This window comes from Nerophis lumbriciformis, linkage group LG14, assembly GCF_033978685.3.
Source record: "Nerophis lumbriciformis linkage group LG14, RoL_Nlum_v2.1, whole genome shotgun sequence".
In the NCBI taxonomy this organism is placed as follows: Eukaryota; Metazoa; Chordata; class Actinopteri; order Syngnathiformes; family Syngnathidae; genus Nerophis; species Nerophis lumbriciformis.
This window is the reverse complement of record NC_084561.2, coordinates 39,681,174-39,698,197: the sequence shown is the minus strand read 5'-3', so window position 1 is coordinate 39,698,197 and position 17,024 is coordinate 39,681,174. Positions and strand designations below refer to the sequence as shown.

The 17,024-nt window shown below is 41.9% G+C and overlaps 1 protein-coding gene across 4 annotated transcripts in view; it reads right to left on the bottom strand.

Moving 5' to 3' along the window:
* Window positions 1–16,520, bottom strand: part of fnbp1l (formin binding protein 1-like) — a 150,008-nt gene extending 133,488 nt beyond the window's left edge. For 3 of the 4 annotated variants that reach the window (XM_061975521.2, XM_061975519.2, XM_061975522.2), the window contains exon 1: window positions 16,283–16,520. In XM_061975521.2, coding sequence (XP_061831505.2) covers window positions 16,283–16,306 — 24 coding nt within the window. In that variant the 5' untranslated portion in view covers window positions 16,307–16,520. The remainder of the gene's footprint in view (window positions 1–16,282) is intronic. The other variant, XM_061975523.2, reaches the window with a different exon arrangement.
* Window positions 16,521–17,024: the final 504 nt, after the last annotated feature.

Sequence of the window (17,024 nt, the reverse complement as noted above, 5' to 3'; positions counted from 1 at the left end):
AAACAGAATGCTGGACGACAGCAAAGACTTACCGTATTTTCCGCACTATAAGGCGCACCTAAAAACCACAAATTTTCTCAAAAGCTGACAGTGCGCCTTATAACCCGGTGCGCTTTATATATGGATAAATATTAAGATTCATTTTCATAAAGTTTAGGTCTCGCAACTACGGTAAACAGCCGCCATCTTTTTTCCCCGTAGAAGAAGCGCGCGGTGCATGCTGGGATATGTGACGTTTCATTTCTATTTGTGTGTTTATGTAAAGACCCCAAAATGGCTCCTATTAAGTGTGTTGTCTGTCTAATTATAAATAATGCAGACGAGGCGTGTTAACTGAGTTCTTAACGTTTACTCACAGCGTGCTAACTGCCAGCATACAACGCTTCTCATGGCTACCGCGCATGCTCGTAACTATCGTTGCATGCTGGGTAGTGTAGTTGTTATATTTGCTAGCTCATAACAGCACATTGAGAGACACGCTTACGCGCTTAATTCAATACTCGCCGTCATTCCGGGTGGATTGACAAAAGACCTCCAGCCGCTAGATATTGGTGTCAACAGGGCATTCGAAGCTAGACTGCTAACTGCGTGGGAACAGTGGATGACGAAGAAGCGCGCGGTGCATGCTGGGATATGTGACGTTTCATTTCCATTTGTGTGTTTATGTAAAGACCCCAAAATGGCTCCTATTAAGTGTGTTGTCTGTCTAATTATAAATAATGCAGACGAGGCGTGTTAACTGAGTTCTCAACGTTTACTCACAGCGTGCTAACTGCCAGCATACAACGCTTCTCAGGGCTACCGCGCATGCTCGTAACTATCGTTGCATGCTGGGTAGTGTAGTTGTTATATTTGCTAGCTCATAACAGCACATTGAGAGACACGCTTACGCGCTTAATTCAATACTCGCCGTCATTCCGGGTGGATTGACAAAAGACCTCCAGCCGCTAGATATTGGTGTCAACAGGGCATTCGAAGCTAGACTGCTAACTGCGTGGGAACAGTGGATGACAGAAGGCGAACACACCTTCACTAAGACGAGGAGGCAGCGCCAGACGACGCCAACATCTGCCAGTGGATCGTAAATTTGCCCAACTTTTCACTTCGGACACCGAAGACGAAGGATTTACGAATGAAGAATAACTTCAGAAAGTGAGCGCTATGTTTATTTTGTGTGTTGTGACATTAACGTTCGAGCAACATTATGTTGCTATTGCTCTGCACTATTTTGAATTTTACTATGTTTGTGATTGCACATTTGCGTACATTTTGGGAGTGAACAGAGTTGTTAGAACGCTGGTTTTTAATATATTATTAAAGTTTGACTGACCTATCTGACTGTTTTTTTGACATTCCCTTTAGCGCAGCGTAGGCGCGGCTTATAGCCCGGGGCGGCTTATTGGTGGACAAAGTTATGAAATATGCCATTCATTGAAGGTGCGGCTAATAATCCGGTGCGCCTTATAGTGCGGAAAATACGGTACTGTGGAGCAAAGACGGCGTCCACAATGTACATCTGAACATGACATGACAATCAACAATGTCCCCACAAAGAAGGATAAAAACAAGTGAAATATTCTTGATTGCTAAAACAAAGTAGATGCGGGAAATATCGCTCAAAGGAAGACATGAAACTGCTACAGGAAAATACAAAAAAACCCAGGAAAAGCCACCAAAATAGGAGCGCAAGACAAGAACTAAAACACTACACACAGGAAAACAGCAAAAAACTCAAAATAAGTCACGGCGTGATGTGACAGGTGGTGACAGTACACCTACTTTGAGACAAGAGCTACATTGATGCATGCTTGGTTATGGTTTAAAGTCATATCCAACAATCGCGACAATGACTTTTTACTGTCAACTGAGTTTCGTTTTTTAATGATTTCTGCTGGTGGTGTGCCTCTGCATTTTTTCAACGCAGAAAATGTGCCTTGGCTCAAAAAAGGTTGAAAAACACTGTGCTAGTGGCAAGAGGGCGTGGTGGGGTGTGGTCAATATAACGTCATCATATCATTTGCATAATCAGTTTTGATGCATATATTTTTTTAAAAGGCTTAAAATATTTTACACACAAATTTAAAAACAAATAGATAATATTAACTAATATATTTTTCTTAAATCATTTTGTTCTGTTTTTCTATTTTGCTAAAGACTTCTCCAATCCTTTTAGTGACTAAAAAAAACGACTAGCAACAAATCTTGAATTTTTTTCTGGTGTTATTGGAGACTGCACTAATATTTACCGTATTTTTCGGAGTATAAGTCGCACCGGAGTATAAGTCGCACCTGCCGAAAATGCATAATAAAGAATGAAAAAACATATATAAATCGCACTATGAAACGCCAAACTATGAAAAAAACTGCGACTTATAGTCCGAAAAATATGGTACATATGAATATATACAATATATTTCTTAAATGTGTTTTCACATTAAACTAAAAGAAAACATTTTTAATGTGTGCCAGAAAGCCCTGCACTCCATCATCATCTTCTTCCATGTTTGTAGTTTTACGTAAGTCAATTTAATTAGGAATTCTATCAGACCAAAATGTCAAAAAAAGATACTTTGTGGAGTTTCTAAAACAAATACAAATTAGATTGTGTTCTGAAATAATCATTATTTTCAATTCAAATAAATCAATATATTGAACATAGCATATCCTAACTGTTTTGAATGATGGCAAACACATTTTTCATAAAATTCCCTACTAAAGTGATATGATCCAATTAGGGTTGTACGGTATACCGGTATTAGTATAGTATCGCGATACTAATGAATCATATTCGGTACTATATCGCCTCTAAAAGATCCACCCATGGCGAACGCCATGGGTGGATCTACACCTAACATCCACTGTAATGATACCAAGTACAGCAACGTATCTAGTCGATACTACTATGATTACATCGACATTTTTTAGCATCACAAAATCTAATTTAGTTTTTTTCAAATGTATATTATGTTTATAAACTCAGGAAATACGTCCCGATACACATGAGGACTTTGAATATGATCAATGTATGATCCTGTAACAACTTGGTATCAATCGATACCCAAATTCGTTGTATCATCCAAAACTAATGTAAAGTATCAAACAACAGAAGAATTAAGTGATTATTACATTTGAACAGAAGTGTAGATAGAACCTTTTTAAAAGAGAAAATAAACAGATATTAACAGTAAATTAATAATTAATTTTCTACCACTTGTCCTTAATAATGTTGACAAAATAATAGAATGGAAAATGACACAATATGTTACTGCATACGTCAGCAGCTAAATTAGGAGCCTTTGTTTGTTTACTTACTACTAAAAGACAAGTTGTCTTGTATGTTCACTATATTATTTAAGGACAAACTTGCAATAAGAAACATATGTTTAATGTACCCTAAGATTTTTTTGTTAAAATAAAGCCAATAATGCAATTTTTTCTGGTGCCCTTGATTTAGAAAAGCATCGAAAAGTACCGAAAAGTATCGAAATACATTTTGGTACCAAGACAACACTAGTTCCAATTAAGGCTGAAACGACGCGTCGACGTAGTCGACGTCATCGGTTACGTAAATACGTCGACGCCGTTTTTGTGCGTCGGCGCGTCGCATATTTACGTCACTCTACTTTACTGTCATGGCGGAGCGCAAAGCAGACGATGCGAGCGAGGGGAAAAAAGCACGCCAAAAGTCGTCAAAAGTGTGGGAGTATTTCAATAAACGGCCTAATAATGTTGTTGTATGCACACTGTGTCGAGCGGAAATGGCCTATCATAGCAGCACAACGGCTATGAACGAACATTTGAAAAGAAAACCCCCGACAGCGTTCTTGCCATCACCATCAACAAGTCAATCGTCCGCATGCGTATACGTTGTCATTATTACACAAAAACATGAATGTGTCATTTGTATCTGCGTTGTAAATTCATAAACTAAAGCACCGTTTCGCTCTGAGAGGCGCGTTTGGCGTGCCTGTTCAGTGTTTACAAAGACGCGCTCCTCTTTAACGCTGTGGAGAGGCGGCGGCGGCGAGCGAGCGGCGAGGCGGGGCGCGCCGGGAGCGACGCCGCAATCGTGCCCAGGTGCGCGATCCGCGCAGTTGGAAGAGAAAAGACTTTGTGTAAAATTAAAAGATTGTAAACCTGGCAAAGCCGTCTGGCGTTCAGTCTGTCGGTCCTGAAAGAACCCCACGGCACAAGACGTGTCACAAACGCTAACGTTAATTAGTTGTGCAAATACCTTTTACAACATTAACAGTTACATATACTTTGTACAAACGAACAATTAACTTTCACTTTAATCATACTATCATTGTTGTGTTATTAAGCAAAATAAGCAATACTTTTACTTTTGTTGAAATGTTTACACTGTACACTTTTTTGTATTGGATGTTTAGCTTTATTTTTGCACATTTTAGCAAATAAGCAATACTTTTACTTTTGTTGAAATGTTTACACTTGTTACAGAATATTTCCGTTTTGCACTTTTTTGTATTGGATGTTTATCTTTATTTTTGCACATTTTAAAGCAAAATAAGCAATACTTTTACTTTTGAAATGCTTATACTATTCCAGAATATTAAGATTTGCACTGGATGTTTACTTTTATATTTGCACATTAAAAAGCAAATAAGCTACTTTTAATTTTGTTAAATGTTAAAAGTTTTAAATGTTTACATTGTTACAGAATATTTTGTCATGTTGTTGTCAATGTTGACTGAGTGGCCATACTTTTTTTTTTGTAAATAAAAGCCATGCCTTTTGAAAAAACTGGCCTACATTTATTTTTTCCTCTTCATTTTAAATTTAAAAAAAAATCGGTAAAAGGAAAAATAATCCATAGATTAATCGAAAAAATAATCTATAGATTAACCGATTAATCGAAAAAATAATCTATAGATTAATCGATAGAAAAATAATCGTTAGCTGCAGCCCTAGTTCCAATAACGTACTCTAGTTCACATTTAAAAAAACACACCAGCCCACATACTGTACATACAGTATACAATTTGTTGACAACATCGGCTCGCCACTGTGCAACATAATGTTGTGTTTAGCCCAGATCCCTTAGCTTCCATGTATTCATTCACACCTGCTGTGTCTTAGCCCGAGGCAAACTACTGTTGTTCATCAAATTGCAAGCCCTGAAAGCTTCTTCTAGTATAGTTCCACGAGCCGTAGAAGAATGCTGCTCGGATGAGTTTCCACGTTGTGAACTATTGTTGATTTATAAATAGTCTCAATAGGATGCAATAGGAGACCAGTCACAACCTAAAATATTTAAGGGTTGTGGGTATCATGCTGCACAAACCCATCTCAAATCCCAAACAGAAGGATGAAAAATGGTCAACTGCTTCACAGCATGTGTGAGACTACAACAAGAATCCATTCGACTAAATGCAGCCATCGATTAAAAGATGGTGGTCTTTCCCTGAACCGTATCCCCTTCTATCCCTTTATACATGGCCAGTCAGAAGAGAAGCCCACCTGTCAACCTCCCATCTCTGAGTCATAGTTGGCTGTTCTGCCCTACCAGTCCTTGGCTAGCCTCAGCCAGACAGACCAAAGCACAGTCTGGCAGCGTCACAACACTGGTGAAAACACACACACACTTACACACACAAAGCACTTTCAACTTCACACAGGGGAGGAAGCCAGGTCGGTAATCGGATGTGCCTTGCTTGCTTTGTAATGTCTTCTGAAATACAGCCAAGATGTCTAGCAAAAGCAGAGTCAAATCTAACAAATCCAGTAATATTTCACAAACGTGAGACAGTGGGCAAAAATATTTAAGTAAAAAGGGGAAATAATGACTTGTTTTGCTGGTGATTGTAGTCTTAAAGATGCCAAAAGGATTTGCAATGTGAAACAGTTCACAGAACAGGTTGGCGAAAGACAAATAAAATAGAATGTGATTATACCGTCTGAAAATGTTGTATCTTTCATGTTGTAGTTCTACCAAGTATGAATAATAAAATATTCTATCCGGTGACAAAAAAAAAACAGCCAATGAGCTTCTGCTTTGCATCTTTTTTTCCCCCCAAACGATTATCTGTAATCTGACATCAGACAGCCAATAAAGCTTAATCTTGACAGCCAACACATTAATCCCATCAGAGGATTATGACAGCTCGCCAGTCTGTGCCTCAACTCAGCAGACCAGCATGTGCTTTTCTTGCTATGAGACTTTAAATTGCTTTAATAAACCAGTAAAGAAATAGTTTACCATTTTTTATTGAGTCTTTTGTTAACATGTTAACTTATATTTAAAAATAGAAACATCGACACCAAACTCAGAGTCTTTAAAACGTATGAATGGTCTGTCCTACTTTACGGCTGTGAATGCTGGACTTTAAAGGCCTACTGAAATGCGATGTTCTTATTTAAACGGGGATAGCAGGTCCATTCTATGTGTCATACTTGATCATTTCGCGATATTGCCATATTTTTGCTGAAAGGATTTAGTAGACAACATCAACGATAAAGTTCGCAACTTTTGGTCGCTGATAAAAAAGCCTTGCCTGTACCGGAAGTAGCAGACGAGTAGCGTGACGTCACAGGTTGTGGAGCTCCTCACATCTGCACATTGTTTACAATCATGGCCACCAGCAGCGAGAGCGATTCGGACCGAGAAAGCGACGATTTCCCCATTAATTTGAGCAAGGATGAAAGATTCGTGGATGAGGAAAGTGAGAGTGAAGGACTAGAGGGCAGTGGGAGCAATTCAGACAGGTAAGATGCTGTGAGAGGCGGGTGGGACCTGATATTCAGCTGGGAATGACTAAAACAGTAAATAAACACAAGACATATATATACTCTATTAGCCACAACAAAACCAGGCTTATATTTAATATGCCACAAATTAATCCCGCATAACAAACACCTCCCCCCTCCCGTCCATATAACCCGCCAATACAACTCAAACACCTGCACAACACACTCAATCCCACAGCCCAAAGTACCGTTCACCTCCCCAAAGTTCATACAGCACATATATTTCCCCAAAGTCCCCAAAGTTACGTACGTGACATGAATATAGCGGCACGCACGTACGGGCAAGCGATCAAATGTTTGGAAGCCGCAGCTGCATGCGTACTCACGGTACCGCGTCTGCGTATCCAACTCAAAGTCCTCCTGGTAAGAATCTCTGTTGTCCCAGTTCTCCACAGGCCAATGGTAAAGCTTGACTGTCATCTTTCGGGAATGTAAACAATGAAACACCGGCTGTGTTTGTGTTGCTGCAGTCGGCCGCAATACACCGCTTCCCACCTACAGCTTTCTTCTTTGCTGTCTCCATTGTTCATTGAACAAATTGCAAAAGATTCACTAACACAGATGTCCAGAATACTGTGGAATTTTGCGATGAAAACAGACGACTTAATAGCTGGCCACCATGCTGTCCCAAAATGTCCTCTACAATCCGTGACGTCACGCGCAGGCGTCATCATACCGAGACGTTTTCAGCAGGATATTTCGCGCAAAATTTCAAATTGCACTTTAGTAAGCTAACCCGGCCGTATTGGCATGTGTTGCAATGTTAAGATTTCATCATTGATATATAAACTATCAGACTGCGTGGTCGGTAGTAGTGGCTTTCAGTAGGCCTTTAAACAATCAACAACTGAGAGAATTACAGGCAACTGAAATGTGGTTCTTCAGAAAAATACTCCGCATATCATGGACTGAAAAGAAAAGTAATGAAACAAGAAGATCTCTAATTGCAACGATACGAAATAGGCAGCTGGAATTCCTCGGACATATTAGAAAAGCCGGCTTAGAAAAACTGATGTTAACAGGAAAACTAGTAGGAAAGAAAGCTCCAAGTCGACAACGAACAACATATCAACAGCCTAAGAAATGTTATCGGAAATATCAATAATATAGAACTCCTACATAGAGCGGGCGAGCCCTGATCATCCATGCCTGCAAACAGGCCTAATACCCCATGAAGATGTTGACATGTGAACTAGGGCTGGGCGATATATCGATATACTCGATATATTGCGGGTTTATCTCTGTGCGATATAGAAAATGACTATATCGTGATATTCGAGTATACGTTCTCATGCAGTTGCTTTCAGCTGCGGGCATTACACTACAGGCTTTTCCCACTCTTTCTTGTCTCTCCTTCTCACAGAGACTTAAAACAAGCGCACCTTCTTACATACGTCACGTGTGCAACGTCAGACGCTCTCGCGGAGCAGACAGGTAGTGACATGGTAACGTTAGCTGTGATGCTAACGGTGAGGTGCGAGTGGTAATACGAGAGAGAGAAGGTGCGAATCTGGTAACAAACGAAGGAATAATTAATTCCCAAGAAAAACAGCAGGGAGTCCATCGTCTGGCGGTGGTTTGGCTTCAAGCGGGAATATGTTGAACAATTATGCGGCAAAAGCGTTCCTACAAAAAGTAGCACCACTGCTAATATGTAGCATCATGTGAAAAGTCACCCGCTATAGAATAAGGAGTGCTTGAAACTCCACATGTCAACATCTCCGTTCGGTGCCACACCAACAAAATACCAAAGCAACCATTTCCACATCAACACCGTATGAAAAAAATTGTCAACAACTGAAGGAGATAACGTCCGCAGGAACCTACCACATAGTGAAGGACATACACTATGTCGGAGGCAGATATTTACATATATCCGAATTTAAGTGTTACTTCTTTTATTTCATAATCATATTACAAAACAGCTAGTGTTTTTCTTCCAATTGTGGTCTTTTGGTTGTCTGCAAATACTGTGTGCTTAACCTTGAGTGAGGAATGTAAGAAAGAGAGATACTCCTTTCTCTTATCTAGCCTTATGTCCAGGTGCGGATGACAATGGGCATGTGTTTTGGCTGGAGGGACATGACTGCGAGGGTGGGAGAGAGAGAGACTTAAGATGGGAGAGGGTTTTTCGGTGGGGGCAGACCATCTTGGCGGCGCGATTGAATGTTCTATGCTGGACTGGTCTCAATGTATTTACAAAGCTTTGCAAATATATTACAAAATACCTATTCTGTCTCTGGTGGTTTTTCTACTCAGCTTTAAGTGCCGTAAAGAGCTTGGGAGCGACTTGTGACTTGAATTCCCTGGGAGGAACAACTGGTCCACCATAACGCAACAACTATTTGATTTCCTATTATACAGCTCATTTTTATTGGACACTTATTGAAATATCTTGTGTGACATCATGCACAAAAGTGCACTTTATTTGTTTTAAATTATTGTAGTGGCGTTCTGTACAAAAAATGCACTTTAATTTAGTGTTGTGTTGATGTCATCTTAGTGACATCATGCACAAAGGTGCACTAATAGCTTGTTTTAAAATGTCTCTGACAATCTTGCACTTTCTGTTTTGAAATGACATGAATGTTTGTGCCACTGCTTAATAACTGTTTAATAAATACACTTTTGGTAAATTGACTTACCGTATTTTTCGGAGTATAAGTCGCACCGGAGTATAAGTCGTACCTGCCGAAAATGCATAATAAAGAAGGACAAAAACATACCGTATTTTCCGCACTATTAGCCGCACCTAAAAACCACAAATTTACTCAAAAGCTGACAGTGCGGCTTTTAACCCGGTGCGCTTTATATATGGATTAATATTACGATTCATTTTCATAAAGTTTCGATCTCGCAACTTCGGTAAACAGCCGCCATCTTTTTTCCCGGTAGAACAGGAAGCGCTTCTTCTTCTACGCAAGCAACCGCCAAGGTAAGCACCCGCCCCCATAGAACAGGAAGCGCTTCTTCTTCTACTGTAAGCAACCACCCGCCCGCGTAGAAGAAGAAAAAGCGCGCGGATATCACCGTACGTTTCATTTCCTTTGTGTGTTTACATCTGCAAAGACCACAAAATGGCTCCTACTAAGCGTCAGGGATCCGGTTCATGAAAAGACGCAATCTCTCCATCCGCACACGGATTACTATTTCACAGCAACTGATATTCCTGTGAACCGCACTGTGGATACAACGGGAGCACGTACGGTGAATATTCGCACCACAGGGAATGAGAAGTCATCCTTCACTGTGGTTCTAGCTTGCCATGCTAATGGCCAGAAACTTCCACCCATGGTGATATTCAAAAGGAAGACCTTGCCAAAAGAGACCTTTCCAGCCGGCGTCATCATAAAAGCTAACTCGAAGGGATGGATGAAGAAAAGATGAGCGAGTGGTTAAGGTAAGTTTAAGTTTACGCGAAGAGGCCGGGTGGCTTTTTTCACGCAGCTCTGTCCATGTTGATATACGTATGTTTGTGATTGCACATTTGCGTACATTTTGGGAGTGAACAGAGTTGTTAGAACGCTGGTTTTTAATATATTATTAAAGTTTGACTGACCTATCTGACTGTTTTTTTGACATTCCTTTAGCGCAGTTAGATGCGGCTTACAACACCGGGCGGCTTATAGGTGGACAAAGTTTTGAAATATGCCGTTCATTGAAGGCGCGGCTTTTAACCCAGGGCGCCTTATGGTGCGCAAAATACGGTATATAAATCGCACGGGAGCCCGGCCAAACTATGAAAAAAACTGCGACATATAGTCCGAAAAATACGGTAGTTGTGATTTCCCTCTCAGCATGGAAGTTTAAAATAAGCATATATTAATGAAGTATGAAGAAGAATGTTTAAATGTAGACACACAGAATCATCATACTGCTGTGATTATATGCATCAAGTGTTCATTCAAGGCTAAGGCAAAATATCGAGATATATATCATGTATCTGGACATGGCCTAAAAATATCGAGATATTAATAAAAGGCCATATCGCCCAGCCCTAATGTGAACACGACTGGAGCTCAAGCTTTGTGTAAATGTTTTTCCACATCATTTAATTTCCTCGCCTGGTTATTTTTTCCTAGTTCCCTTAAAAAAGTCCTTCAGTTTCCATTGATTTAATTTACCTGGCAAATATCTGCTGTAACCCCTTTAAAAACACACTAACCTTGTATGTCCATGCAACCTTAATGCCTCTGGCTATTACAGCAGACATACAGCGGCACCGACAAACATAAAAATGACCACCGAGAGTCAGTTTCTTAGTTCATAGTTTAAAAAAAAGCACTGTGGTTAAAGCAGTAACTTTCCAATGAGCCATCTCAAATGTCCAAGGGTTATTCATAAAGAGTAAAACCACCCTTCTCTCTTAAATCGAGCTCAATCTGACCATCTGGGAATGTAAAATGACTCAGCTGGCTAATCCTTATAACCACATTGCACATTTTATCCTAAAACAGTGGTGGAGGCCAGTGTGAGTACGTCATTCTGTCAAATCACATCACGTCTCTTTGCTTACGCCACTTCACAATCGTAACCAAAGTGTTATCATGTGGTCTTCGGTAGCACTTTTCAGGTGACATCGGGGGGGGGCTGAGCAAGCAAACCAGCAAATTGAGCAGACGTTACTGGTGGCATCGTCTTGGGATCATGATGTGAAGTACTCTCTCCTCCGGCTCACACGCCCACAAGGGTGCTGCTGTTTGTTTGTTTTAAGTGTTATTCTAGCTCAGACCCGGGCAAATTAAGGCCCGGGGTCCACATGCGGCCCGTTAAGCTTTTCAATCTGGCCCGCCGGGCATTCCCCATTAAAGGGGAACATTATCACCAGACCTATGTAAGCGTCAATATATACCTTGATGTTGCAGAAAAAAGACCATATATTTTTTTTAACCGATTTCCGAACTCTAAATGGGTGAATTTTGGCGAATTAAACGCCTTTTGAATATTCGTGATGTCACATCAGGAAGCAATCCGCCATTTTCCCAAACACCGAGTCAAATCAGCTCTGTTATTTTCCGTTTTTTCGACTGTTTTCCGTACCTTGGAGACATCATGCCTCGTCGGCGTGTTGTCGGAGGGTGTAACAACACGAACAGGGACGGATTCAAGTTGCACCAGTGGCCCAAAGATGCGAAATTGGACGTTTGTTCCGCACACTTTACCGACGAAAGCTATGCTACGACAGAGATGGCAAGAATGTGTGGATATCCTGCGACACTCAAAGCAGATGCATTTCCAACGATAAAGTCAAAGAAATCTGCCGCCAGACCCCCATTGAATCTGCCGGAGTGTGTGAGCAATTCAGGGACAAAGGACCTCGGTAGCACGGCAAGCAATGGCGGCAGTTTGTTCCCGCAGACGAGCGAGCTAAACCCCCTGGATGTCTTGGCTCACACCGTCCCTTATGCCACCGAAGATGATCAAGAGAAGAATATCGACCCTAGCTTCCCTGGCCTGCTGACATCAACTCCAAAACTGGACAGATCAGCTTTCAGGAAAAGAGCGCGGATGAGGGTATGTCTACAGAATATATTAATTGATGAAAATTGGGCTGTCTGCACTCTCAAAGTGCATGTTGTTGCCAAATGTATTTCATATGCTGTAAACCTAGTTCATAGTTGTTAGTTTCCTTTAATGCCAAACAAACACATACCAATCGTTGGTTAGAAGGCGATCGCCGAATTCGTCCTCGCTTTCTCCCGTGTCGCTGGCTGTCGTGTCGTTTTCGTCGGTTTTACTTGCATACGGTTCCTATAACTTTGTCTTGAATTTGAAAAAAAACTACATTTTATTTTTCACTAAAGAAGGGTTCGGTGAATGCGCATATGAAACTGGTGGGGTTCGGTACCCCCAACAAGGTTAAGAACCACTGGGCTAGAATTAAGGTTTTAGAATGGCCTTCCCAAAGTCCTGACTTAAACGTGTGGACAATGCTGAAGAAACAAGTCCATGTCAGAAAACCAACACATTTAGCTGAACTGCACCAATTTTGTCAAGAAGAGTGGTCAAAAATTCAACAGGAAGCTTGCCAGAAGCTTGTGGATGGCTACCAAAAGCGCCTTATTGCAGTGAAAATTGCCAAGGGACATGTAAGCAAATATTAAAGGGAAACATTGTCACAATTTCAGAAGGGTTAAAACCATTAAAAATCAGTTCCCAGTGGCTTATTATATTTTTCGAAGTTTTTTTCAAAATTTTACCCATCACGCAATATCCCTAAAAAAAGCTTCAAAGTGCCTGATTTTAACCACCCGTCCATTTTCCTGTGACGTCACATAGTGAAGCCAACACAAACAAACATGGCGGAAAGAACAGCAAGCTATAGCGACATTAGCTCGGATTCAAACTCGGATTTCAGCGGCTTAAGCGATTCAACAGATTACGAATGTATTGAAACGGATGGTTGTAGTGTGGAGGCAGGTAGCGAAAACGAAATTGAAGATGAAACTGAAGCTATTGAGCCATATCGGTTTGAACCGTATGCAAGCGAAACCGACGAAAACGACACGACAGCCAGCGACACGGGAGAAAGCGAGGACGAATTCGGCGATCGCCTTCTAACCAACCATTGGTATGTGTTTGTTTGGCATTAAAGGAAACTAACAACTATGAACTAGGTTTACAGCATATGAAATACATTTGGCAACAACATGCACTTTGAGAGTGCAGACAGCCCAATTTTCATCAATTAATATATTCTGTAGACATACCCTCATCCGCACTCTTTTCCTGAAAGCTGATCTGTCCAGTTTTGGAGTTGATGTCAGCAGGCCAGGGAAGCTAGGGTCGATGTGAGCCAAGACATCCAGGGTGTTTAGCTCGCTTGTCTGCGTTCCTTGCCGTGCTACCGAGGTCCTTTGTCCCTGAATTGCTCACACACTCCGGCAGATTCAATGGGGGTCTGGCGGCAGATTTCTTTGACTTTATCGTTGGAAATGCATCTGCTTTGAGTGTCGCAGGATATCCACACATTCTTGCCATCTCTGTCGTAGCATAGCTTTCGTCGGTAAAGTGTGTGGAACAAACGTCCAATTTCTTGCCACTTTCGCATCTTTGGGCCACTGGTGCAACTTGAATCCGTCCCTGTTCGTGTTGTTACACCCTCCGACAACACACCGACGAGGCATGATGTCTCCAAGGTACGGAAAACAGTCAAAAAAAACTGAAAATAACAGAGCTGATTTGACTCTGTGTTTGAGAAAATGGCGGATTGCTTCCCGATGTGACGTCATCGCTCCGAGAGCGAATATTAGAAAGGCGTTTAATTCGCCAAAATTCACCCATTTAGAGTTCGGAAATCGGTTAAAAAAAATATATGGTCTTTTTTCTGCAACATCAAGGTATATATTGACGCTTACATAGGTCTGGTGATAATGTTCCCCTTTAACATTGCTGTATGTATACTTTTGACCTGGCAGATTTTCGGTAGACCCATAGTAAATTCATAAAAAGAACCAAACGTCATGAACGTTTTGTGTGACCAACAAGTATGTGCTCCAATCACTCTATCACAAAAAAATAAGAGTTGTAGAAATTATTGGAAACTCAAGACAGCCATGACATTATGTTCTTTACAAGTGTATGTAAACTTTTGACCACAACTGTATATACATACTAGAGATGCGCGGTTTGCGGGCACAACCGCGGAGTCCGCGGATAATACGCGGATCGGGCGGATGAAATTTTAAAAAATTAGATTTTATCCGCGGGTCGGGTCGGGTCGGGTCGGGTCGGGTCGGGTCGGGTCGGGCGGTTGAAATTAAAAAAAAATTGATTTTAAATAGATTCAGGCGGGTGGCAGTTAAACCAATTCGGAAATATATATACATAGTTAAATGTTGTTACCCACATACGAAAAACGAGCAGGCACCTGCAGCATATGCCACAACAGAAGAAAAAAAAAAAAAAGAGATGGACACTTTTACGGAGCGGAGAAGGCCCCCGACGCCTCGCCGGGGTCCGGGACCGAGGCCCCTTCCCCCGAGAGGGCCCCACCGGGAGCCGTAGCTGAGGCGATCCGCGAGAAGGGCCCGACGCACGTCCAGGGTCACCACCGCGCCCACCGCACCGACACCCCGCCTCGTCCGCCTTCGCCGCGGCCGGCGTCACGCGCAGCAGGTAAGCAGCTTACCTGCCCGCCACCCCCGTGGCCGGGGGCTCGTAACAGGGGTCACTCCGCGCGCTCCGCCCGCGCAGCTTACCTGCCCGCCACCCCCGTTGCCGGGGGCGCGTAACAGGGGCCACTCCGCGCGCAGTGCGCTCACGAAAGGGGTGGGGCTCACCCTGGTTGATATAGACAGCAGCTAGGACGGTGGCCATGGAAGTTGGAACCCGCTAAGGAGTGTGTAACAACCCACCTGCCGAATCAACCAGCCCTGAAAATGGATGGCGCTGGAGCGTCGGGCCCATATATCCGGCCGTCGCCGGCAGCGAGACGCGCTTGGAGGTGCGCTCAGCGCGGCTCCCATATGATTGCGCACTGGTGTGCCTCTGGGTCATGACAGCGTGGCACGCGAATGTCTGTGCTGCATTGGATCAGTCTCCTTTCTTTAACAGGCAAAAGCTTTATAACCTCACTAATGCCTTGCATCGTCTATATTAGATATATAACAACGGGCGGGTGCGGTTCTGATCAAATGTTACATCGAGTAACACTTTCTGATGCGGTTGCGGATGAAATAATTGCCTATCCGCGCATCTCTAATACATACATACACATTATATATATATATACACATAAATACACACACATACATACATACATACATACATATATCTGGGTAGATCTTGCTTTGGTTTTTGGCTGAGACTAGGGATTTTGGGCTGGAAAATTAGATGAGCAAAACATCTTTCAGTAGAATGCAGTTCTATATGACTACAATACAACATATCACTCAACTATTATCTTTGTAAAAGCAGCTTTGTTGCCAGTTAGCACTGTTGACTATTACAAATATAACCCAATAGTTTTCTGAACTAAACAAAAACCACAAATATATACAAGATCCTTACACTGGTCATAATCAAACACGACTAGTTGGTAAAAACAAAGAACACTTAAGTCATGTTTGTAGTAGATTTCAGAGATAATGGATTAAGGTATGGCGGTCTTGTGAGAGTTTTTTCCTCCGCCCTGCTACCAACAATCCCTGCCAGCCTCTCTCCGTGATCCTGGGTGTGACTGCCAAGATCATCAAGAATCAACTTGCCGGTCCAACTGTTCTATTCAACAGCACAAACAGAACAAGTGTTGTGACACGGAGCCCGAGCAGCGAGAAGAAGAGCGCGGAGAGCGGGGCGGACAAGCGAGCTGCCCCCCGGTAGACCTGCCTTTTGTTCCGCCGCTGTCACCACCGCGGAGGTAGCATTAGCATTAGCATTAGCCGCTGCTCTTTCACACAAAGCTGAAGAAAAGGTCACCCTTCATTCCTCTCCGTTTGTCCCCCCAAAAAAAGACACCAAGTTGGGTGTAACAAAACAAAGAAAACAAGCTTTTAAAAAAAATGAAACGTACCCAGAGCTCCGTTCCCCAACTCATCGTGGCTCGCCCGTTCTGAGTTCTCCGGGATCGGACGCAGTTTTTTCCCCCGCTCGGGTTCTCCTCAAACTGCCGCCGAGCACTCAGAGCTTGTCTGCTGGAGGTGGGCGGGTCGATCCCAACGTCGATAACACGGGTGGTATCGGGGATTTTGGGTCGACACCAGCTTGATGGGATCGATCTTTATCCAGTTTACGTCTGTTTGTTCAATTTAATGTGTGGCCTGGCTTTATGTTTGGATGGACCTAAAAAAAGACCACATATCGACAGTATTGATGCATTATTGTTGGTATAAATTGGTATACATTTTTCAACCATCTGTGCTACTACTGATGCATGTTTAGGAACTTTGAAAACACATTTACAATGCATGCACCTTTAATAAGGTCAGTGTATAATCAGGGCATTTCATAAATGTTCATTAATAGAAGTTGAAAAGCAAAAATATCACAGTTTTTGTATATAATTCAAATAAAAACAAACCGCGTTCTTCTTTTTTTATTTTAATTTCATATGTTACCTAAGAAACATGTGTATCCTTAGTAAATATACCAAAACGGATGTTGTTTTTTCATATTTTGACTCGTTAGTTTTTTTATTTTCAAAGTAAAAGCAGGGACAACTCTGGAACTCCGGCTAAAATACAGGTAAAAGCCAGTAAATTAGAATATTTTGAAAAACTTGATTTATTTCAGTAATTGCATTCAAAAGGTGTAAC